Genomic DNA, 23,633 nt, shown 5'->3' on the forward strand with positions numbered 1-23,633 from the left:
TCCTTCTCTAGTTGGACCCAAGATGATGCTATTATCAAAATTTAGATGTGGAATAGCATGGAACTTGATATTACAGCCAATATTATGTTTCACAAAACTGCCAAGGGAATATGGGATGACTTGCAAGAAACCTATTCCCAATAGGAGTGTCAACGGGCCGGGTTGGGTCAGGCGAGCCTTGAACCCTAACCTAACCCTAGAGGCTGAAATTAAAACCCAAACCCTACCAAACCCTATCGGGGTTTGGGAATTACCTACCCTAGCCCGACCCTGACAGTGCCCAACCCAATCCAGCCTACCCTGATTAACCCTAATGGGGTCAGGTTGGCCTTGATTAACCCTTACCCTAACCCTAGTTTTTATTCTTTTTAAAAAAAGGGATAAAGGTGCCATCTGGTAGAATCGAACCCACAACCTTCCTACTGAAGAGTATTGATTTTACCAACAAACCAGCGCTGCACTTGTTTTACTTTTGCGCTTGTATTGAATTTAAGCATAAATACAACTTCAACTAAATAACACTAACGAGCATCGGGTAGAGCTGGGCCAGGTTGGCTCGAGGGCTAAACCCAAACCCAACCCGACCCTGTTAGGGTTGATTATTTTTTAACCTAAGCCCACCCCTCAGGTTGAAAAAATCGGACTAAGATTGGGCCGGGCTCAGGGTGGGCTTGGCTAGGCCAAGGCAACAAGGTTTTTTTGACACCCCTAAATCCTAGGCTAAAAATATGACTCAGATTTATAATATTTATGAAAATCTATTTCAATTTCAGCAAGCTGACAAGTTTCTATAGGATTATTACAACTCTTTTAAAGGCATGATGGGGGAGTTGAATGTCTTTCAACCTCTCACGACAGACACATAGAAGCTTAAGGCACAACAGAATGAGTTTTCCGTATCTAACTTTCTTGCAGGATTGAACCCTGAACCGAAATTTATGAAAGGACATCTTCTTACTAGTGAGCATCGCCAACCTTAGTGAAGCATATTCTAGACTTCAATGAATTGCCTTACCTGAAGGGGGTTCTCCTGGAAATAATTCTAAAGGAGAAAATTTTTCCTTTACTACATCTTGTGGAAGGGGACGTGGTCATGCTTCAGGGGGAGTTAGTCGACCACCTGGAATCTGTGGTGTTCAGTAGTTTGATAAGGCATCTAAGCTTTGTAATCACTGCAATGAAGCTGGACACTTGTGGGCCAAGCAACTTGCCAATCATGTCATATCTGATGGTGGTATTGACACAATAGCAAACAACGATAGTGGTTCTGGATCTTCTTCTAGGGACTTGTCTAAGACTCTTCGAGATGATGTAAGCCAAATCCTTTGCCATCTACAATATATTGAGACCGCCACTTTCACATCCACCAATACTTTTGCTACCACTCTTTCTCTTGCAAGTAACATAGCTCTTCTCACTTTAACATCCACCCCTTGGATCATTGATTCAGGGGCTTCTTCCCAACATGACTGGTAAGTCATCACTTATTAGTTCTTTTTCTAAATCTACTACTAATAACTTTGTTATCACAACTAACGGAACTTCCACACCTATTTTAGGCTCTAGGAGTGTTTCTCCTACATCTTCCCTTACCTTATCATCTGTACTTCATGTTGCTAATTTTCCTTTTAATTTATTATTTGTTAGCTAGTTAATTAAAGCTTATTTATCTCACCATTACTCGCCTTGATATTTCTTATTTTGTTGACGTGTTGAGTAAGTTTATGCAGTTTCCTAGGAAGGCCCATTGAGTTGCAGCACAATGAGAGCACTTCGGTATCTCAAGAGTGCACTCAGAAAATGGCTCATTTATCGACCAAATCCATTCTCTGATTTGGTCGCCTTTTCCAATGCAGATTTGGCAAGATCTTCAGCTGATCACCGAATCTACTACAGTTTATTATACATTTCTTGGTGGGAATCTCGTGACTTGGAGGAGTAAAAAACAGTTCACTGTTGCTCGATCTAGTGCTTAAGCAAAATATAGAGCCATGGCCTATGAGGCTTCACTCCTTGTTGGAGGAAATGGGATTTTCAATCAACGCCTCTATGAAGATGTTCTGTGATAACCAAGTTGCTACTTAAATTGCTGGTAACCCAGTGTTCACAAAGCATATAGAGGTGGACTGTCACTTTGTTCGTGATGCAGTCAAAAAGAAAATTATCAAGACTCCCTTTGTGAGTGTTGTTGATCAGCTAGCTGACTTGTTTACTAAAGCCCTGTTTAGAGAAGTTCAGACCTAGTTTTCAATCTATTTGTTGCAAACTAGGCGTGGGAGACTTGCATGCTCCAGCTTGAAGGGGGAGTGTTTAAGAATGCGCAGAAGCACCAAGGCAGCAGTGCGCAAGCTTGCTTTGGTGGTGATTTCCTTTTTTTATGTGATTGCATTACTTTCTATTTTTTGTGTAGGAACCTTGGTGCACAAGGTTTGGGAGTTTTAGAGAACATACTTTCTATTTTTCTGTTAGTTACTAATTTCAGAACTTTCCTTTTCTGTTGTTTCAATTTTGGACAGATTTAGGAGTTACTAGAAGTTTCTGTCCACAAGTTGTACTTTTTTATTTCCTTTTTAGAGGACAAGTTTCTTGTCACTCAAGTTGTATGCTTAGCTCTCAAGATCTATAAATAAAGGAAGCCAGCTATTCTAGTTTCACTTGCTAGAATTGCAAGCCTTTGCTGTGGTTCGTCTCTCATCTTCTTCCTCTTCTTCTCCTTTGTTCTTCTCCTTCTTCCAGTACTGATTTGATTCATTAAAGGTTATTCTCTGACAAGAGAGATGGGTGAAGAAAGTAAAGGAAGGAAGATGGGTGAAGGGGGAAATGCATGGTTCAACTTTGAAAATAGGGTTGGGTTATGTTTAGGGTATAAAAGTAATTTTAAATTACCTTTTACATTTCATTCTATAATTGCGAGTAAAATAGTAATCTTCCCTCAGCCTTTAACAGTCAAGGGATGGTGTTAAGTTTTCTAGACCTCTTTGTAAGTTTTGCACAGTTTGTTATAATAATAATAACAACAAACAGAAATATTTAAAAATATGGACTATTAAACTTGTGCAAAGTGACAACTCAATCAGACGACAGAAAAACATCATAATTCCAATCAAACATGAAAGTTATTATCTTCACTAAAAGTCAAAACATGCACACAGGTAAACCCAGTTAGATTCTTAATTACTAAAATATTTTCTTTAGAACAATACAACAATAGCCAGCATCAGTAAAAACTAATGGACAATTAAAGACAAGGGGTACTTTGTATTTAAAAGAAATCAATAGATCAGGACAAAAGATGTTCGCTCACCTTATACTTAAGGGAGTCAAGAAACCTGCACCAGGATACCTGCGACAACTGTGACTGCACATACTGTTGTAAAGTTGACACAAAATGATTCACCTGGTGTCTGAAATACAACAGCAGCAACATAAGAATAAGCTCAAAAGCATATACAATAAGATGACATCCCACCTACATTTGGACAATACTCCGTAGTCTAGGAATTTTTATGACATTTTTAAAAACTCTGGACTGTAATAATTTTTGCTTCTGCTTTTGGATGATAGTTTGGCTATTTCGCTCAATACTCTTTAATTTTCCCCGTGGATGTTTATGATACAGTTGTTATTTCTCTAGATGCTATATATTGCTCTTTTTATGTTAGAATACTGAAATTGCTAGTTCATTTAATTTCCATACATATTTTTTATTAATACATTTGTTGAGAGGAGCCTTCTGTGACTCTTTATGTGTATCTGGTTGAGAGGGAGTATTTGCCCACTATTCCAACTCAAGGGAAGCCCTCCTTTTGCTACGACAAAAGACGGAGAAAGAGAGAAGAAAGAAAAAGAGGGAAAAACACTCCATTGATTGATTCAATATGATTGGCATGGTTTAATTTCTATTAACATATTATGCTTGGCATCATTGAATCAGTTCACTAGGGTTAAATGTCCAATAAATTAAATATATATATATATGTTTCTTGTCACTATTGAATCATGTGTGTTTGTCATCATCAAAAAGAAGGAGATTGTTAAGGACTTGACCTAACTATCCCTAGAGTATTGGCTTGGGAATTGACCTATCTACCCTTAAGGTGCTTTTATGATAACAAACACATTCATTCATGTGCTAACCATCTATTTGTGTGATTAAGAGAAGAATAGCTATACAAAAATACATATACTCAAGTAGAGAGTGTAAATTGCATGGAAGCTGTCCCGAAGCAAAAAAAAAGTGATTATCTACGAGGACCAAAGGTGTTGAAGACCAAGAAATGGACTTCCCAACATGCAACCACACATTGAAGACTCAAGACTGCTGAAGAAACTTCTTTGTAATTCCATGTATTTATTTATAGAAAGTGGCACATAAAACTGCATGGAAAAATGAAGTTGGACAATTTACGAAACCAACCACATGGACAAAAGGGTAAATTAAGTCAAACATTCGGGGTGTACCCAAATAACCTTGGAAACCCTAGAAAATATATTCGGTCTGAGCACCAATCGAGCAATTGGCCTTCAAGCCTGTGCAATTAGTTGCATCACAGAATGCTCACGGTATGTACTAGATAAGCATCAGGTTGACCAGCTGAATTTCCAGCCTACTAGGTCGATGGACCCAACAAACTGGCAACAAACTGGTTCTAAAATTTGTACTATAACAGCTAGTCCACAATAGCTATATTGAACAAGTCAACTGGTAATTCAAAAATATGACCATTGTCTATTAGTTGGAACCATAATTGGACCAACCTTTTGGCTATGAATAGAGGTCTTTCTGACACTCTCTGACGCTAATCCGAAGGAGCATAAAAGCAATCATTACTATGGGATTAATGTAGCCCTTTAGCCTCCCAAATCTCCAAAATCCCTTTGATGATCCATTCCCTCTTCTTGAAGATGGTTGATATGTTGATCCAAGGTGAGGCTAGGAGAGTACCCCTTTAGATGTTTCTTCAATCTTTTTTACGATGGTAAAGAGTGTTGATCTCAAGGTTGAGAAAGGTCAAGGCTTAATCATGCATTTGCATTCATTTCATTCCAAGGGAAGGGCCACCCTAAGGTCTTGTAAGTGTTCGCAACATGGTCTTTGTTTTTATTTCATTATTTGTATCGGGTACTCATGCCTAGAAGCAATGATTCTTTGTTGGGTGCTCTTGCCCAGAAATAATGATCTTGTAAGAGGTCTTATGTCCCCACCCACTATACTGAAAGTGGACAAACTACCGAATACCTCCTAGAGGTGCTAGAAGGGAGTGGTCGTACATTCAGTTGAATCGAATCACCATAAATCGTGTTCTGCTTTCACTAGTTTCAACCTATTCACCCTTCCCCCCTCTAGGTTGACTTTCAATTGTCATGGAAACAAGGCAAGACAAGGGTGTAGCACTTAAATTTCACTGTCAGTTATATATACATTGGATTGGGCAGTCTCAACATAAGGTTGTGACTCCTATCATTATTGCTATTTCTCTCCTCTCTTCTTCTCTCCCTTTTTATCCTTCTCCGTCTTGTTTTTTTTTTTTTCTTTCTTAATTCTTTATACGGTATCCGAGCTCAATTCCTGAACATTAATCTGATTTTACTTTGTCCAATGCAACAGTCCCTTTTCCATTTGATTGTTACCGGTTTCACCCAAGAGATTGTGCACTTGTGCCTACACCTGGAGGGGGTGGTTCTCCCCATTGTTTGTTGTTTTGTGGTTCAAATGCGTTGAAGGATTGATGGATTAATTAAAGACAACAATCAATCAGTTTTTGGAGGGATTGAATGAAGACATGTGCCAGTGATTGTTATTGCTGTCATTCTTTTAGCGATATCAATTTTTTGCTTGGATAAATCAGAGTTTGAATTCCTGTGTGTAGTGTTGGATCAATTTCTGTTTGGGAGGTATTGTCGGGGTCCAGTGCCGCTGTTTGGATCATCCCCAGTTATTGGGGATCAATTTTCTGGTTTTCTTTGTAAAGAAAATACAATTTGGTCAGGATTTTGGCAGCAATCTTTGTTTGCTACCTTAGACTTGTTTGGATTTTGGTCAGGGTTTCAACAAAGAATAATTCTTTGGTGCCTTAGACCTGTTTGAATTTGGGTCAGGGTTTTGTTCTTACAGCCCAGAGCGTTAGTACAATTAAAGGGGGAGAAGCTGACGTATTATACAGGTGAGACTAAGTTTACAGATGACACACAGGAGTACAGGACCAAGATTATGGTAACCCAGCTGGCTTACAACAGACTTAATCATGACTTGCAGACAAGGACAGAGCTTGGGGATATGAGTATGAGCTACTTGCTAGAAAGCATGGTTGTCAGGGTGACACAAGGCGAAAGAGGGCAATGAAAACCAAGGCGAAACCAGGTCACCTTGACCCAAAAATGGGCCTAGGCACCAAGGCGGACACTTTGACAACCATGCTAGAAAGTTTTGGAAGCATGAGTAAAGAAATTACGAGTGATTGTGAGCATCAACTGTGTCAGACATCACCGGGGCACTAAAACTATGCTTATGACAAGCATTGTACCAGTTCCAACAATATTGGCTATAGTAAATTTGGGGTGTTACAGTCACAGTATGGTTATCCATATTCATTAGCCATGTAGAGGTAAAACAATTCCAAGCACTAGATCAGGATGTTTCTTGAACAACCTATCCAAATCCCTATACCAATCAAGGGCTTTGTCCACTAGTACGGAGTCAATGTCAGGATTCTCAATGCAAACCCATCTTCAATACCCTAGATTATTGTTCCTCTAGTTTCTTGATGACAACACTTACATGTTCACATGTTCTATGTAGAAGCATAAGATAGTTACAATTGCAACACTATGGCATGGGAAACCTTCTACTTATCTAAACAGAAATATAATGTTTCAAAATGCAAAATGATGTGCTCACAGGTATACCACTTTTTTGTTATTTCAATGTTTCAAACGGTTATTGAAGTCGTTTAAAATGAAATGAATGATTTGATTACTTTCAATTACTAAATTATGTGAAGGAAAGAGTATTTTAGACTTTGTTATGTCGTAGCCTTTATGCGCTGAAATCAAACTTGTATTTCACTTAGTTGTTTTAAATTTGATAGTTCACTGTGTTCAAAAAGCCTAAATGGGATAGCAAGTCTCAGACCCATCCCCATCAAGATGGCCAGTCTAGTGGGCAGCAAAAAATTACCCTAAATCAGTGTGTGTGTGTGTGTTTTTTTTTTTTGGGGGGGGGGGGGGGGGGGGGACCAAGTTGGCTCCAAGACCGAGATCTTCAACCATGAACACAGTAAACTGAGTAGTATATGATACATACAAAAAATGGAATGACTTCTGAGATAGAATTCTGATTAGTAATGGAAAAAAAATTTAAGTACAAGAAGAGAAGGGAAATACACAACTGTGCAAATGGTGAACTAAATGAGGACAGAGATACAATAGACGAAAAGAGAGGAAAGAGAACAAAGATTGTTCACTGTACCTGAACTTAATTAAGACATTGAAGTAACTCAAATTCTGTAAACCAACACCAGATTTATGAACATCACTCACTGAATGCACCAAAGTCTGCCAATTGACAATTCATTTTACAGTAAAGATTCAATCATGGAGAATTCATGAGAAATATGGGTTATAAATGTAAAACAAAGTTTCGGAAATATTACATTAATAGGATGGAAAAAATTTCAAGGATTATACATGCAACAAGATTCAAGCTCAAGCTAGTATTCTCCAATTTGGAACTTCTCCATACTGTCATGAAGGATTCTGTCATACTTGGTTAACATGTATTGTTAGTTCTACTACGGTACAGCAGCTTGCAGAACAATTCTATTATTAGTTTCTTTCTTCACCCCTGTTCCCTAGTTGTTGGGTGCTCTAAGTATAGTTTCAACCATCTGCTTGAGGCCAGATTTGGTGATTTCTGTTTTATTGAGGTAGGTTTACTGATGTAGGACAGAACATGATAAAAAGAAGGCCAAAACAATTTCATGTGAACAATGTTACAGTGCTGATTATGCCATGGTAAGAATATTATAAATTGTTGGGCCCAACACCAGACTGTGTGAAGACTTCTAGAAGGGCTCTAATGTGACAGCCGAATGCATCTCTGCTAGGACCACATGGGATCTCAAGCAAGTTTTGACTGAAAATTCTACTAGACTAATGATCTAATTTAATTAATATTCTTGTTCGAACCTACTGAAGCTGCGAATGTGTTGCTGCTGTTGATTAGAAGAAGACCTTCAAGTTGAGATCACCTCTCACTCAAGCTACAGTGCTGAACTGCAGCTAGAACTTCCATTCAAACAGGTATTTGGACAGAGGTTTTGTTTGACTGCTGCAACTATTATTGATCCTACTGTAGATTGGTTCTCAACTGAAACTCTTCTACATTATTTACTATGGTTTCAACCCAGTCCATGAGGTTAGATTTGGTGAGTTTACAACTGCCATTTCTGATTTGGAGTTACTTTCAATTTCCACTGACTAATTCTAAGAAGCAGATACTTAAATCTTGAAATAGGATGAAACATTTGCCAAAATATTTGCTACAATGTAAACTTTAATAAAAAGACAGAAATAATGAACAATTTAGAGCAAACAAAAGAGTAATGAATCAGCAATTGATTGAAACTCAAAGATAATTTATGATTTAATGTTTCATGGAAGAAGTTGGTAAAAATAAAAGATTCGCAGCTAGAGAGTTGTACCTTCAATGAACACCATACATCAGATAAGGAAAAAAGAGCTAGCTTGATTTGAATCAGGAAACTGAATATCTGAGCATATATTTTCAGTGCATCGGGAGTTAGAACAATACTAACTGGCCAATCCACTCTATAGCCCAACCCTATGAAATCAAAGGAATGTATTCCTGCCATTGAATCACAATAAATAATTCAATATCTTGAAGAATTAATGAAAAAGAAACTACCATGCTGTACACATGATTTAAACTTTCAGCAAAATAACCAAAATATTTTGGTTTTGCATGAACCAAAATGAAATGATAATCCAAAATTTTAAGTTAAGTTTACTAAGGGTGGACCACAGTTATAGGCTTATAGCCTGCAGTCAAGGTATCAAAACAGTCTCCCAGCAAAAATTGTTGGGGCAAGGCTGCATAGGAAAAATGCCCCCCCCCCCCCGGGACTTTGCTTGTGTGGAAGCCTCCAGCACTGGTTCACCCTAAAAGGGAAGTTTACTGATATTTCACCAAACTTGACAAAAATCAAAATGGAGACTTGGAGACAAATCTAGAATTATGGACCTTGGCTAGAGATTTGTTTAAGCAACCTCTTCTCCATAAGTTTCCCTTTTTTTCTTTTTTTTGGATAAATGAAATATAATCATTAGGAGAATAAAGAATTTACAAGAGGGGAGAAGGGGGGAAGCAATCACAATCTACTGCTCTGTAAGAAGGGACAACCTAGACCCTAGTAGACAACAATAGTTCTATTCCTTGAGGTATCCGCAACTGGGGGTTGGGGAAGAAACTGGAATCTAGAAGATAAATCAAAATAGATAGCTCTCCCAATCGCATCAAAGGATCTAACTTTGGAAGTCCACCTTCTCAAATTTTGCTCCCACCACAGGTGATAGTCAATGCATTGAACACCAAATTAGCTGCCATATCACAAATGGTAGATCCTGCAAAGTGTCTTAGAAACCAGACCAATCCCGAGAGAATCCAAAGGAGCGTCTGGAGCAGGGCCAAATGGAGGTAACGGCTTTCGCCCACAAGCAACGAGAGAAGGCACAGAGGAAGAAGAGGTAGTCCGCATCTTTGGGGGTTGTTCCAAGAGAGGGCACAATTGGGGCTGACATTAAGGTGCCGGTTTAGAAGGAAAGACTGGGTGGGAAGTAGAGGGTAAAGGCTCTCCAAGTGGCAAAGGCGTGACGGGGGATGTGGCCTCTAAACCAAACCCCTTGGGGGTCCAAGTGATTGTGGGGAAGGGGGCTGGATGAGATTCCATACAGAGGAGGAGAAGGCGCCAGTTGTAGAAGGCTACTCTGTCTCAACATAAATTTTACCTGGAAAAACTTCTACGGTAAATTTCAATTCATAACATGTTAAATTTTATGTGTTCAGCAGTTTTTTCATGTTTTTTCCACAATAAAACAAACTTTAGAACATTCTTCAACAAGTAAAAGTTTACATGTTGATTTTTCTGAAGTGAAATTCAAAGTAAAAAATCTTATGCTGAAACAAACAAAGCTCAGAGGAAAAGCTGGCATCAGGAGAAAGAAAATCCAAACCAATAGAAGAAGCTGAAATGGGCATCATTCCCGGTTCTTTCATGTATACAAATAATCGGTCCTTGTAATGGTCTCTTTCACATGAAGATCTCTGAACTGCCAAATTAAGAAGTCCTTGTATTACTGATATTCCTTCATTTGCCTCTGCAACAAACCATTTCTGGTTGAAAACCCAAAAGAGAAGTCACTGTTCCAGACATGCCATTATATTGATTGACTAATTTACATTATCAAATCAAAACTATATCCATGAGAATCAATACATGATGCCACAGAGATCTAATGAACAAATCTGCCCAGTCTGCCAATTCCATAAAATGGTACCGCCGCAATGCCAACAAATGTTCTTGTAGGTCAAATCCCTCCTCAAGCAACTTGATGGTGAAACTGCTAACATACTTATATCTAGCAAAGTTCAGAAAAAGCAGTACTAGTACAAATTTTTTCCTTCAAAAGCAACCAACTAGATTGAGCACAGCTCAGTGACTGCATAACAGATTTTTTTTCAGTTTTCAATAAGATCTGACAGTGTCATCATCCAGCCTCACCAGTAATTGACAAGGGAATAAGTCTAATTTCAATTCCATGCTTAACTTCACAAAAAAGATAATAGCAGTCAAAGGGAAGAGATCAATGATATCAGTATCAACAAAGAATCAGATATGTTAAGGTTGTGTTTTGCTCTAGTTCAAAATCCATCTTCATGCTGCAAATTGTAGCCATATTTGTCCAAAAAAAAATTGTAGCCACATTTGTCCCCACTAAAAAAAAATTGTAGCCACATTTATTCCCACTTTGTACCTTCACCATGAGAATGCCAGTTCTTTTTTCATGCTAACCAATAGATATAACAAAGCAACATGGTTCAGAAAACAGTAAATTTCACAAAACTAGTAATAGATACAACATTTACAATGATAAGATAACCTAATTCCTACATTGCACTTAGTTCATGAGAAATAAAAAATAAAAAATAAAAAGTGAGAGGAGGACAAGGTTGAGTATCGCGGGGAAGGAAGGATAAGAATCACAAGTACGCAATAATAGAGTGGCCAAGCCCCCTAATTTTGAGGCAAAACCAGCCTTGGAGCCTCAGTGTTAACCACCAACCAGGAAACAGGGAGAAAAGTTTAAAGCATATATAAATGATCATTAATCCAAAACCTGCAGTAACTAAAGGATCAAAGGATACTGAAGCATGATTTCTTGTAGCATGCATTTGTCTATGATGGCATCAATAGGTGTCTCACCAATAACAATTGAACTCTGTTGGTGGCCTTTCGCACGATGTTCGATAATTTTACCAGAATAGTTCAGTGAATTTTCCCATTCAGCTCCACCAGAAACACCTGCTCCAAGATCCATATCATGTGATTTTTCATTTGAGCCAGGAGGTGGATAAATATGACTTATTTTGGATGTATCAACTGGAACACCTTCTCTGTTATGGCCAGGTACTTCATGATGTTCATTAGCACCTCCTGCAGCTACATTAGACCCAGTGAAATCTGGAAATGCAGATCGAAATTCATGTTCATGGCTTGAAACATATGTTTCTCCAAAAGCCTTGCAAGGATCTTTGACGGATGAAAAGTCAAAGTATGGGAACGATCCTCTCTTCTCCATCGAGCTTTTATTGCCAGGCTTGTTTGATGTATGAAACCGAGCATCTTTTGTAAGCACAGGGTTAAGATTTAAAAAACTGTAGCTGTATTTAAGCTTCCATGGTGGGACAACAAATGATTCAGATGAAACGTCACTTTTATTTTCAAGTTGACTCCTGCCAGTGGCTTGTTGCTGCACAAATTTGTTGTTGGTGAACACTTCATCAAAATATGGATATCCAACCTTCTGAACTTTCACATTTCTGTCTGCAACCTTTAGGTTACAGTTCTTGAGATGTGACTCAGCTCTATACTTTTCATCAAAAGAAAAAGTATCTTTTAAAAACCTTCCAAGTGGCCAACATATATCAGACTGATTATCTGCAGACTGAATCTCTGACATGTCAGCCACTATTGAGTCCTCTAACTGACAATGCAATAAATTTATTTCATTCTGACAAGGATTCAGGAAAGGATTGACTGAGTCCAATCTTCCACAGGTTTTATCAGAAGAATTTTCCAAAGCATGTAGTTTCTCATTTTGAGTAGGTTTTTGTAATAAATTTGCTATTGGTAAAATTGTTGATAAACCAGAAGCAGAGGGATATCTAGTTTCCTTCACAAATAAACTACCATGTAGCTCAGGGAGCATCTCCATCTCAGTTTGCTCTTCAAAACTATCCAAAGATTCAGATTCTGAAGAGTCTAAGGGATCAACCAGAAAAGAGGACTCAGCAGTGCTAGAAACATCAGAATCCTTAGTAACACCAACTCTGGAAATTTTGGATCAAAGTGTCAGCATTATCCAGAAAATAATAATATTTGAAATGCTTAAGTAACATGAACCTTCAAACTAAAAGCAAATCTCTAATTTTTTAAGGGAAAATCAGAAAATAAAAAATAACCATGAGGAACTGCTGGTAAAAGATAAATTAACACACAACAAGAAGCACAAAATGAAGTGGAATCCATAAACTGTGCTCTCTTTCTTCACAAAAAGGGAAATTACTTCTTTCTGGTGGGGAGAGTGAATGTGAATGTTTGTGTACATATACACATACACATGTTCATCAGAGAGAGAGAAAGAGAGAGAGAGAACTAACAATGACCCGCCATCATCAGTAGTTGAGGAAGGGGAAAACAAGCTGTCATTTGATGTACGTGGAACTCGAAATGTTCGATTTCCCATACCACTATCAACAAAGATGGGGATTACCTGAAAAAATAACAAAAATAAATCTTCTTGCAATTTCTCCAAATGCATCTACGAAGATATGACAACATCCAGAGCAGCATCACAACTTAAATATAACCAAAAGTACACGCCTTTTTTGGTGAAGACCAAAAGTGCACTTACAGTATACTCAAAAAGGACACGAAAAAGAGTCAGGATCCTGCCAGCAACCATGGGAACCCCAAGCAGAGAGATATGAAAACAGTTGTATTATTTAACTACAAGATATTATCTGAGATACTTCTCTTAAAATTCATTAAGAGGGGGGAAATGACCATTTTTCTTGTTGTTCATAACAACCTCATAAACCATGTTTATGGCATGAAAATGAACCATGACATCAGAAATAGCTAAAATGCAGAAGGTTGAGTTGAACCATCATGAAGATCAGGGTTGACACCAGCACAGTGATCAGAGAAGGGCCGAAGTAACATCTAAGATTGACAAATTTAGCATTTTTTGAGGTCAACATGTCTTAAGCCCCTTGTGCACTGTCACTTCCATAGGTTGACACAACACGAGCTCTCAGCTATTCTACATTTTAAATCACTGCACAACCTGAAATGCTAATGATCACATCAACTCCCACCTTATGCTAGGGGTCGGAAAACTTATTTCTATTGCACTACTTTAGTTGCTCAATATAAACAAACAGGGTACAAACAAGCATGACCTAAGGAAGTAAACAATTATTATTCTTATATTCCTTGATCACACATGCAGAAAGCAACCATTTAAGGAGGCAATCTTAATGGAAGAAACAACTTATTGTTTTGGAGCTCACCTTTTGACATCTGGTTCCTATTCCTGTAAAGAAATTTTGCAATTTTTCCTGCATCATCTTGTACATTCTTTCCCTGGTAAGTACAATCTCTTCCATACTTCTTTTGTTGAAAGTCAAGGAGGGAAAACAGGACATATATCCACTTGACAAATCATTCCAGAAAGGAAGGATATCATCATAATTATGACATCCACCACCCATATAATTACATAGATCAAGCATTTTAATTAACACTTGAAGCTGCTGACCTGCTCGAATAATGGGAATGCAAAAATCTTTCAGAAAACAAGGTATTGCAACTCCAGTTTGCTCCTGTGGTGCAAAGACGGGTTTTAGGAATTGAACTTAGAGATTATTTATTAAATACAGTCCCGAAAAAGTAAAACTTGGACTTCAATGAATAATATTACCTTGACATATCCCAATGAGTAATCATAACAAAGGCCTGCTTTGCCCTGTGAATAAAGGGGAGAATTTTCCACACACTCTACAAAGAACTCCTTGTAAGGATCAGTAATCCTTGCTTGATAAATCCATGATTTAATGAACCCACAATACGGTTCACATGAGCAGCGAAAGAGAAACTTAAGAAGTGCCCGGTGAACTGGATCAGCATCCTAAAAGAAGAACAACAATACCAAACTCAGAACAAATAAAGAGCAACAATTAGAAAACTATTTCGTCATGCAAAATATTTAGTCCACAGATTCCACAAATAATCCCAAAAGAAGACACCAATCTGTTTTAATTAGCAAATAGAAGTCAATTGCCTGACAAATGCAATAACTATGTTTTTCGTTTTTCATTATTCTTCCAAAAGTGTGTATTTCTATAACATACCTATAAGGTAAATTGTAATGGCAGTAATAACATAAAAAGGAAAATTATGAATAAGACAATTAACGTTTTTATTGAATGCACAGATTAGACATCAAATGGTAATCACAGAACACATGATTATCTCCCGGAGATGTGTAAAGGCTTATTGACAATGGGTTTCAAAAATAAAAATAAAAAAGAAAAAAGAAAGAAAGGGTGTATCTTACCAAGAAATAAAACATAGACAAAAATATAGAGTATAAACCAGTAATGATAAACCAAAATATTTGAACTAAACTTACTCGGAGGTGAGTATACAAGTATGTAAGTAAGTTGCCAGCCATGGGAAAGTTATGGAACCCTGTAATGGCTTCTGCAATTGAATCCTCAAGAGAAGATACGGAGAAATCAGTATCTACTTTCTTGAGAAGACATATATTTCCAAGAGCCTCAACATGAGTCCTCAGTTCCTTGGTGTGTAGGTAAACTTCAAGGAGAGTGACATGAGAATGAACGACAGTTGTGAAACAGCCAATTTCAGAATAATCAAGTTGATATGACTCCACATTCTTGGATGAACGCCTAAGATCTACTGAAGCATATAACGTATCAAGCGAACAGATGTATCCTTCTAAGACTTTTCCAACTGCAACTGCAAATGCTTGATTAACAAGACTGTATGGTTCAACGCCAGAAGATTCTGAGTATCTACTACGAAAATAGTCAACAAATCTGCCAATGAGTAGAACTAGAAAACCCGACCGTCTTATAGACTTGAGAATATTTCCCAAAGCTTTAGTGCTCAAGGATCGCTGCCACAGGCTAGGAATTCGATGGGCGGTTCTGTCAGCTGGATCAGCACAAAAGGCCGCAGAGAGTTTTTCGATGCCATCAAGAGCTGACTGAACACCTTGCAACGCATTAATAACTAACCTCACCAAACTGGCTTCCTACGAGGGGAAAAAAAAAAGAGAAGAAGATCAATTTTACAATACCGTCAGAATAGTGAAGAATTAACTCATGTTTATGGTGCATTTCACAATATACAGCTTCTCTGATCTGATAATAGTAAGAAGTCCTTCAATTGTAGGAATCGTGTTTCAAAATGGGCAAAAAATGCACCGTCCAATCAAATTTGGTTAAACTAGGGTTGAAGAATAGACAATGAAACTAAACAAATCCGAAATTAAGGAGATCAGAACTGAAGATCTGATAGCTTACAGAAACCGTCGACGGTTCGTAAAGTGGCCCTGAAGACGAAGTTTGGTCACAGCTTCCGGAAAGCGAGACTCCACTTTCGACAGGAATCGACTCCCAGGGTTTGGAAGAGAGACATTGATCATCTAACTTGAGATCTTGAAACAACGAAGAGAAATTCAAGTCCACTGCCATCAGTGAACTCAGAAGAACGTCGATTCAGTTATTTTCTCCTTTAGCCGATAAGGTTTGAGTGAGTGACTAACTCATGAGTCATGATTATCGTGGCCGATCCAAGGGGGCTTTAAGCCTTTGCGTTGGTGCGACTTCCCGCTTCTTTTATTTTAGGTTTTTCTTTTTAACGGTCAAATTCATATGTATGGGTAGGTACTCCTCTTTTTCTTTTCTTTAGTCACCAATTAAGAAGAAAACCATGCTACAAGTTTCTAGTCCAGTGGGTCTTTTAACATTGTGGAAGATATCACTCATTTGTCTTTCTATTTGATTTCTTGTAACTTTTCTTTTGTTTCTAGGGGATGCAACACTGTTGGTTGTTAGACTTGCGTAACGCTAACATCTTGTATATTGCTTATGTTGCTTGCTCTTTGAAATAAATTTCGGTTTATCAAAAAAAAAAAAAACTATAATACGACGAAATACAGGCGTATATGGCACCTAGAGCCATGAAAGGCAATTAGGTCAAATTATCGCACACAGAATCGACAACCGACAAGACCCTCCTAGCAAGAGTGTCTGCAACTGTGTTAACTACTCTTGAAATATAGCAAAATGAACATATCTTCTACCATAGCCACTAAGTGAAGCAAAGGGAAGGCATATCATCGAAGACCTACTCTCATTGTCACCAGAGAGAGTCAATCCTAGCATTTTAACCCAAAAGAAAATTCCTCAACCCACCCAACAAAAATAAAAGGTATAAACAAATAAATAACCTCACCCAATCCTTTGGTGGTTGTTGTTTTATTTTAGCTTTCATATTAGATCAATATTTATTTATTTTTTTAAGAATTTTATGAAAATGTGCGTTCATTCATTGTTCTAATCACAAAACAGAAAAAGGCATCAAAGGGACTGTTATGTCATTCTAAGGTAGTGTTTATAAATTGACTTAATATTGCTCTCGATGTACTTTTGCATTTAGACAACAGATTATATCATGCTTTTGAAAGGATCTGAATTTACCAAAAAATACGAACAGTGTGAAAATGGAATTCACCGAAGTTGCAAATTTGCCCTGCTTTCCCACATTAATAGGGGACTACATCATAGAACCCTTCTGTAATTTTACCCCTTCCCTACAATTCCTTGCAATTCCTTCATAAGATTGTGACCCAAATGTGGTAGTGTTTAAGTTAATCCAAAGATTACCCCTTTTTTTTATTGTTTTTTTTTTTTTTTTTTGGTGTTTTGTTTTTTTTTTTTTTTTTTTTTTTTTTTTTTTTTAACAAACTAGAGTTTAAATAAAATTCAAATTTATGGGTGGGTTTAAATAAAATTCAAATTTATTTTAAATTAGATAACCGTTGGATTACTTGAATGCCACATGGCACAATCTTAAGAGGGGAATTAGCGAGGGGGGGAATTGTAGGTAGGGGGAATCTACGAGAGGATGGAATGCATTGCCTTGCTCTAAGGGTATTAATTTTTTTTCCCTCTCAAGAGGATACAAAGATGTTAGTTTGGATGTGAACCTCTATTTGACATTGGTAGATGTACACACGTTGTACTTTGACGAATCATCATGTGCCATCTATCCGCTCCAACAAGTTGAATAGCACTAGGGTAGTTTGAAGTGGCCTCCAAAGAGGAGGATAGCTTGGTATGCTCTTGCAATTTAAGGGCAAGCTAGCCCAATGACTTGATACCAACACTCAAGGGCAGTGTGGTTTAGCTAGCAACCAGCACGGGCCCAGTGGTAAGATCCAAAATGCTTTTAATGTAGATGAGGCCCACATGCTAAAGCATTACAAGACCAATCATTTTATTTCCGGACAGTGAAAGCTCCCAATATGCAATGAGGCATTTTCAGTACATGTTTAAGTGAAAGAACCACATAACTTGGGCATTAGCTAATTATATTAAACTAAAAATCATTTCAATTTTAAAACTATTTCAGACATAGTTTATGTTTACGTTTATGGCCTATTTATGAATAATAGATTATAAATAATAAATAAATTTTGTTTGATTTTCACTAGACATAACGTATTATTGGGTGAATAATATATTATGTATCATTAGTTTTATTTTTTTATTTACCTTATGAAATATATAAACATCGGCTTTAATTTTGATTTTGGCTTGCTTTTATTGGTTTGGATAGTTTTTAATATTCTTAAAATATAGTCAAGTGGAAATGGGAGTAGTAAAGGTTAGAGAGAGTGAGAGCGTACATCTATTTATATTTATAGATCAGAATCTCAGATAATCAAAAATTCAAATTATAAGAAATAAAACTTTAATAAATTGAAGTCAATGATGTCTATTTTTCACGATCTCTTCATTAAGAAGTGTTGGTCTTACTAACCGAGCGACTCTGCGTTAACAAATTATCGAAACTTTTGTGATCATATGGTTGAACTATTTGAACTAGTCTTAATCATTTTGTTGGATTGGATCAATCTAAACTCCTATAGAGAGGAGAAAAACCATTTGAACTAGTGTCAATTGGTTTGGTTGGGTTGAATCAATATGAGGCTTAGAGAGAGACAAACTATACAGTTGACGGCTCTTCGAAAACCTACCCATATACACTAGAGGATTGGAGCACAAAACATGAATTTTCTTGTGCAATCCCTTCCCTAGTCGAATGTAGGTCTGTCTTTTGCTCTAATGCTTTCTTGATCATCGTCATAGATGACTTGAATCTTTAAAGCATGGTGAGAGATTGGTTTTGAAGACTTAGCAAACCAAATTTTTTGCTTTGTCTTGGAAAACCTAACTTGCACAAAAAATGATTGAAGAATATCATTGCATTTGCACATGTGATTGTTGGAGGAAAAACCATTGCTTAGAGGAAACTAACACTTAATTGAGTTTCTACAAATTAACGAACTTTTTTATTTTATTTTATTAACAGTTTCAATATCTTAAAATTTTAGATTGCCAATGAAAAATCGATTTCTTCCCACAGAAGATTTCCTCTTTTCCATTTATCCTAATTAATCTCTGGTTTGAGCAGAAGGAGAGGTCCCATAAACCAAGCAAGGTGACACAACAAACCTATACCCTTTGGGAGTGAAGGATACTCAAAGTGATCACCGAAAGCCACTTCCTCAACTGTTATACCAGATCCATATGCGGTTCTTCTGAACTGGGGCAATGTTCCAAGGGCCAAACCTGCTTTATGCCTTTCATATAGTAAAGAAAAAGAAAACACAATCTACAAGATTGAACTTTTCTTCTATAATTAAGAGGGAATATCCCAGACTCTCAGTTGAGATACAAGGATGTCATTTCTTAGCAAAGGAGGAACAAAAAAAAAATATTAGAAGTAAAAGACACAAAGGAAACATGATGTGTACCTTGTAGGATTCAAAGAGGAGTTCCAAAGAGTGCAAACTAAACAAAGAATCATAATCTCTATTCGTACAGCATGCGACCAACTTGATCTATATGCATGGTTAAAGCATTTTTCGAACCTACAACCACAAAGCCTACGAAACCAACTAAAGAATAATTTCATTTCAAAGAAACTCCCAACAGTAACTTCGCTGTCGTGCATATAAAAACCTCCTGCAAGTGCTTTCGTTTTCATAACTACATCTAGGATTTCAAAATCCCATTGTAGAGAAACAAGACAAAAGAAAAACCCAAATGGCAACAAACCGAGCTACCGCTGCTCCTCGTTCGTACGAAAATTTTGATCCTGAGTCGGAATTGTTACAAGGGGAAGAATCAGACACTCTCGCCATCAACCTTCCAGGTATGTTTTTGTATTTCATGTGTTCTCTGATGGCCTGTCAGTTAAATCGATCACCTGCATGCGCAGGTAGCAGTGATTAAGCAATCTTCATGTTGTTTAATGTTTATGCAGGGTTTAAGAAAGAAGAACTTAAGGCTGCGCTTACTAACCTACAGAACTTGAAGATCAGTGGAGCAAGAAATCTCGGCGACAATAAATGGAGCCATTTCGAGAAAAATGTTTCGATTCCAAACATCGCCGACTTGGATCGTCTGAAGGCAAAATTCGATGATGGAGTTCTTTACATCATAATGCCTCACAAAGTGGATCCGGCCCAGCCCAGATTCCAAACGAAACCCACACCACCGCCGCCTCCTCCTCTTCCTCAGGCTCAGAGTGAAGAAAAGAAACCGGCGACTGAGCCGAAGCCCCAGGTCCCACCTAAGCCAGCTCCAGAATCACCACCGAGTCAAAAACCCGAAACATCTCTCCAGAAACCGGAACCCGAGACAGATCTCCCAAAAACGCCTAGGAGTAAACCGGTTTACAAACCAGAGGTCCAACCGGAACTGAGTAAAAAACCAGTATCTCTTCCAGAGACTCCTGTGCAGCCTAAACCAACCCAAGTGGACCAACAAATGAATGAGAAAGTTGATGAGCCAACAGAAGCTGAGAAAGCAGCCCTGGAGAAGGAGGGAGAGGTTGATCAAGGGTATGCCGGAGAAAGTGAAGCGGCGAAAGCCAAAGAAGGAGGCGACGCCGATGACGGTGGTGCAAGAGTGAGAGAAATGTCATTTGGAGGATGTGCAACTGCTGCTACTTTTGCTAGTGATCTCACCATGGGACTTCATAAGCCAAAACAATTGATTATAAATATGGTTGTGGGCGTTCTGGTGGTGCTGGGGCTGTTGATTTATGTGAGGCATATTATACAACGCTCTTATCCAGGAGTTACAGATGAGTAGCTTAAGAAACTGTGCTACTTCATGTAATACATAAATTTATAATTACTTGCAGTGTTGATATGAGAATTGCAATGGGTGACCTTATCAAATAAAGACTTCCTACATTAATTGAATGAAAATCCTGGTGCTCCTAATTCTTTATGCACTCTTATTGGCTCCTAATTAATCTATGGATTTATGAATGCGAGATTTACACCCGTTTGGTTGTAAAAATCTCTAAATTCATGAAATCTAGAGATTCATCTTTTTACACTAAAAACGTGAATATGTAAATTTATGGGTATGAGGTGAAATTCAGAGATTTCATCCCTACTATAAAAATGCTAAACATATGCCCATTCACAAAAATTACTAATGAATCTACAAATTTCATTCCACATATTCAGTTAATCAAACAATTAATTTTATAAAAATTTTTTGGATGAATAAATTAAAAATTTTTTTATTTTATAAATTATGACTCCATAAATTTGAAATCTATAGATTTGAAGTCTCTAGATATTTGAAATCTCCATTAATATGGTGAGCAAAACAAAGTTCAAGAAGCCACTTGCTATTGAAAGATTTTAGATGGTGAAACGTATGTTGGCATCAGGATTGGATCAGACTTTTTCTAATTCTTGAATATCCTAGTTTGTCCTTAGGCTTTCTTAATTGAAGCCAAATACTCAATGTTGATCGATCTTACATTAGGATAAACCAATCCATATTAGTCCAAAAAGATATGACATTGCTATAAACCAAAAATATATGTCAAGGTGGTTGGATTGGGCCCATAAAACACTTAAACACCTGTATTGCCCTTAATTTATGGTTAAAATAACCCAACCTTTCTCTGCCCTTAAGGTCAAAATTTTTGTTGCATTCGTATTTAGCATGGAAAGATTTTAGTATGTGAAGGTAATATTCAAAATAGAAAAACAAAAACTAACTGAGACTCACAGTGTTAGTAATATGGGTTATGATTGATAGATTGAATTACTCAAGAAATAAGATTAATTTTAGTGGATAATTCGTCGAATGGGATTGAAAATTTCTCTCAAAACATGATTATAACAATAGAAACGTGTTCTCTAACTTGAAATTACACTTTTTTTATCCAACTTAATACATTTTCACGATCTAAAATCTTCACTTTTAAGTGACATAGTAGCCATACTCTTGAACCATTGTGACAAAAAGGAATTATGTAAAAGGCTCCAAGGTGGCAGTAGAAGCATTTGAGATGATAGAAAACAACGCATTCACCAGCCCTATTGGTCAAGGCTGACTTATGTGGTTTAGGTAATAGATCAAGTATTGCTTGCTCATTGCACCAGATTGTGGTGATCAACTATGGGAGAAGTCGAACCTGATCTTTTCTCGCAACCTGATACAAGAGATCATGTTCTCCAAAAAATTTATCAGAATCAATCCATTCCATTGAGAAGTATTGAAAGAACCAATACTTCCAAAAAGAGCCCTATAATCTATGTTGTGCATTCAAACCTGGAACTATCTACCCTTGCACACTTCATAGGAGTATTATGAATGGAAATCAGTCTCAGTACCGCATTTTACTTGACTAATTCATAATAATTTACTTGGCTTGCTCGGTTGTGCCAAAAATTTCACATTAATCAATACAATATCAAACTTACAAATGGCATCTTGGACAAGGTTTAAAGTATCTCACGATACCATGCGATACTAGTCGATACGTATACATATTTGACCCAACCGATACGATACATCTCGATACATCTCTCAATTGAATTATATAAAAATACATTAGTCAGAGCGATACAATACTCGATATAGGACGATACATCTTTTAAAATCACTTGACCAATACGATACTCGATACCGATACTTTAAACCTTGATCTTGGAAACAAACAGATTTCTTATTAGTTCAACCCATTATGTATTGTATTTAAATGAAGTAGTATATGGATAAGAGCAAAATAAGGGCTGAGACCAGGGTTCAATCAATGGCAAAAATCGAAGTCGGGGTCGAGGCAGAAAAATAAGAGACGGATCACAACAGGCTGAGCAAGGTAAACACAAATCCTAGGCCAACCTTTGGCAATGATCCAAGGCTAGAGTTTGATGAACTTGACCTACCTTTAGGGCCAAAATCTTGATTTCAAATCATATGTAGGCTCAAGATGGTTTAGAGCTATTAGAGCCAAACTTGCACCCTGACTGAAGCTTCAACTAGAAAATTCAAATATTATTTTTTTCTTTTTCTTTTTGGTACATCCAAATATTGTTTTTGAAAAACAGTTTAAAAAATACTTACTTAAAAAAAGAAAGTTTTAAAAGTCTTTTAAATTTTTTGGGAGGAATTGATAGCTTTATAGTAAGATGTGGAATTATTACATACACCACACAAGGATTATAAATTCATTTTAAAAATCTTATTCCCAATAGGTAACAGCAGACGTCTAGATGAAACCCAACCACGGAACAATTTTTGTGGTCGTGTACAAGAATATATTAAATAAAATTAGAAAGCATGATTATAGTTAAGGACCATGAAACTTACAATTATAAATTTACAATATTGGAACAACATATTTTTAAAATTAAAGGAAAAGAACCATGCGTAACGGTGTGGTGCTAACACACTGCAAATGGAGTTAAATGACCATCGTGAAAAAAAATCATATATTCTTATGAGTCTATGACTTTGATTGTTCCTTTAGGCTGCGTTTGTTTGCTAGAATAAAGGTGGGGTGGGAAAATTCTTGAAAAAAGTGTAGATTTCTGACTTTTCCTTTAAATCCCAAAATGGTAGATTATTTGATTGCTTGGGGTGGGAAAGTGGGAGACAAGTTTCCTTAAATCAAGGAAACTTATTTGCTGATGTG

General features: G+C 37.1%; 2 protein-coding genes across 3 annotated transcripts in view; one reads left to right on the forward strand and one right to left on the reverse strand.

Annotated features, from left to right (window-relative positions):
• Positions 1–16,203, reverse strand: part of LOC149027962 (Spc97 / Spc98 family of spindle pole body (SBP) component) — a 29,636-nt gene extending 13,433 nt beyond the window's left edge. For both annotated transcript variants that reach the window (XM_089167312.1, XM_089167308.1), the window contains exons 1-11: positions 15,914–16,203; positions 14,995–15,642; positions 14,284–14,490; positions 13,874–14,185; positions 12,959–13,071; positions 11,444–12,628; positions 10,515–10,656; positions 10,252–10,411; positions 8,703–8,866; positions 7,469–7,554; positions 3,305–3,404 (exon numbers count right to left, since the gene is read on the reverse strand). In XM_089167312.1, coding sequence (XP_089023438.1) covers positions 3,305–3,404; positions 7,469–7,554; positions 8,703–8,866; positions 10,252–10,411; positions 10,515–10,656; positions 11,444–12,628; positions 12,959–13,071; positions 13,874–14,185; positions 14,284–14,490; positions 14,995–15,642; positions 15,914–16,084 — 3,288 coding nt within the window. In that variant the 5' untranslated portion in view covers positions 16,085–16,203. The remainder of the gene's footprint in view (positions 1–3,304; positions 3,405–7,468; positions 7,555–8,702; positions 8,867–10,251; positions 10,412–10,514; positions 10,657–11,443; positions 12,629–12,958; positions 13,072–13,873; positions 14,186–14,283; positions 14,491–14,994; positions 15,643–15,913) is intronic.
• Positions 16,204–19,657: 3,454 nt separating this feature from the next.
• LOC149027963 (uncharacterized) lies at positions 19,658–20,912 on the forward strand. Its single transcript, XM_089147572.1, has 2 exons — positions 19,658–19,835; positions 19,947–20,912. The coding sequence occupies exons 1-2, from the start codon at positions 19,727–19,729 to the stop codon at positions 20,777–20,779; spliced, it is 942 nt and encodes a 313-aa protein (XP_089003698.1). The 5' UTR covers positions 19,658–19,726; the 3' UTR covers positions 20,780–20,912.
• Positions 20,913–23,633: the final 2,721 nt, after the last annotated feature.

This window comes from Hakea prostrata, chromosome 1 (genome assembly GCF_041222555.1).
Source record: "Hakea prostrata isolate BN-2017 chromosome 1, UWA_Hpros_2, whole genome shotgun sequence".
NCBI classification, from domain to species: domain Eukaryota; kingdom Viridiplantae; phylum Streptophyta; class Magnoliopsida; order Proteales; family Proteaceae; genus Hakea; species Hakea prostrata.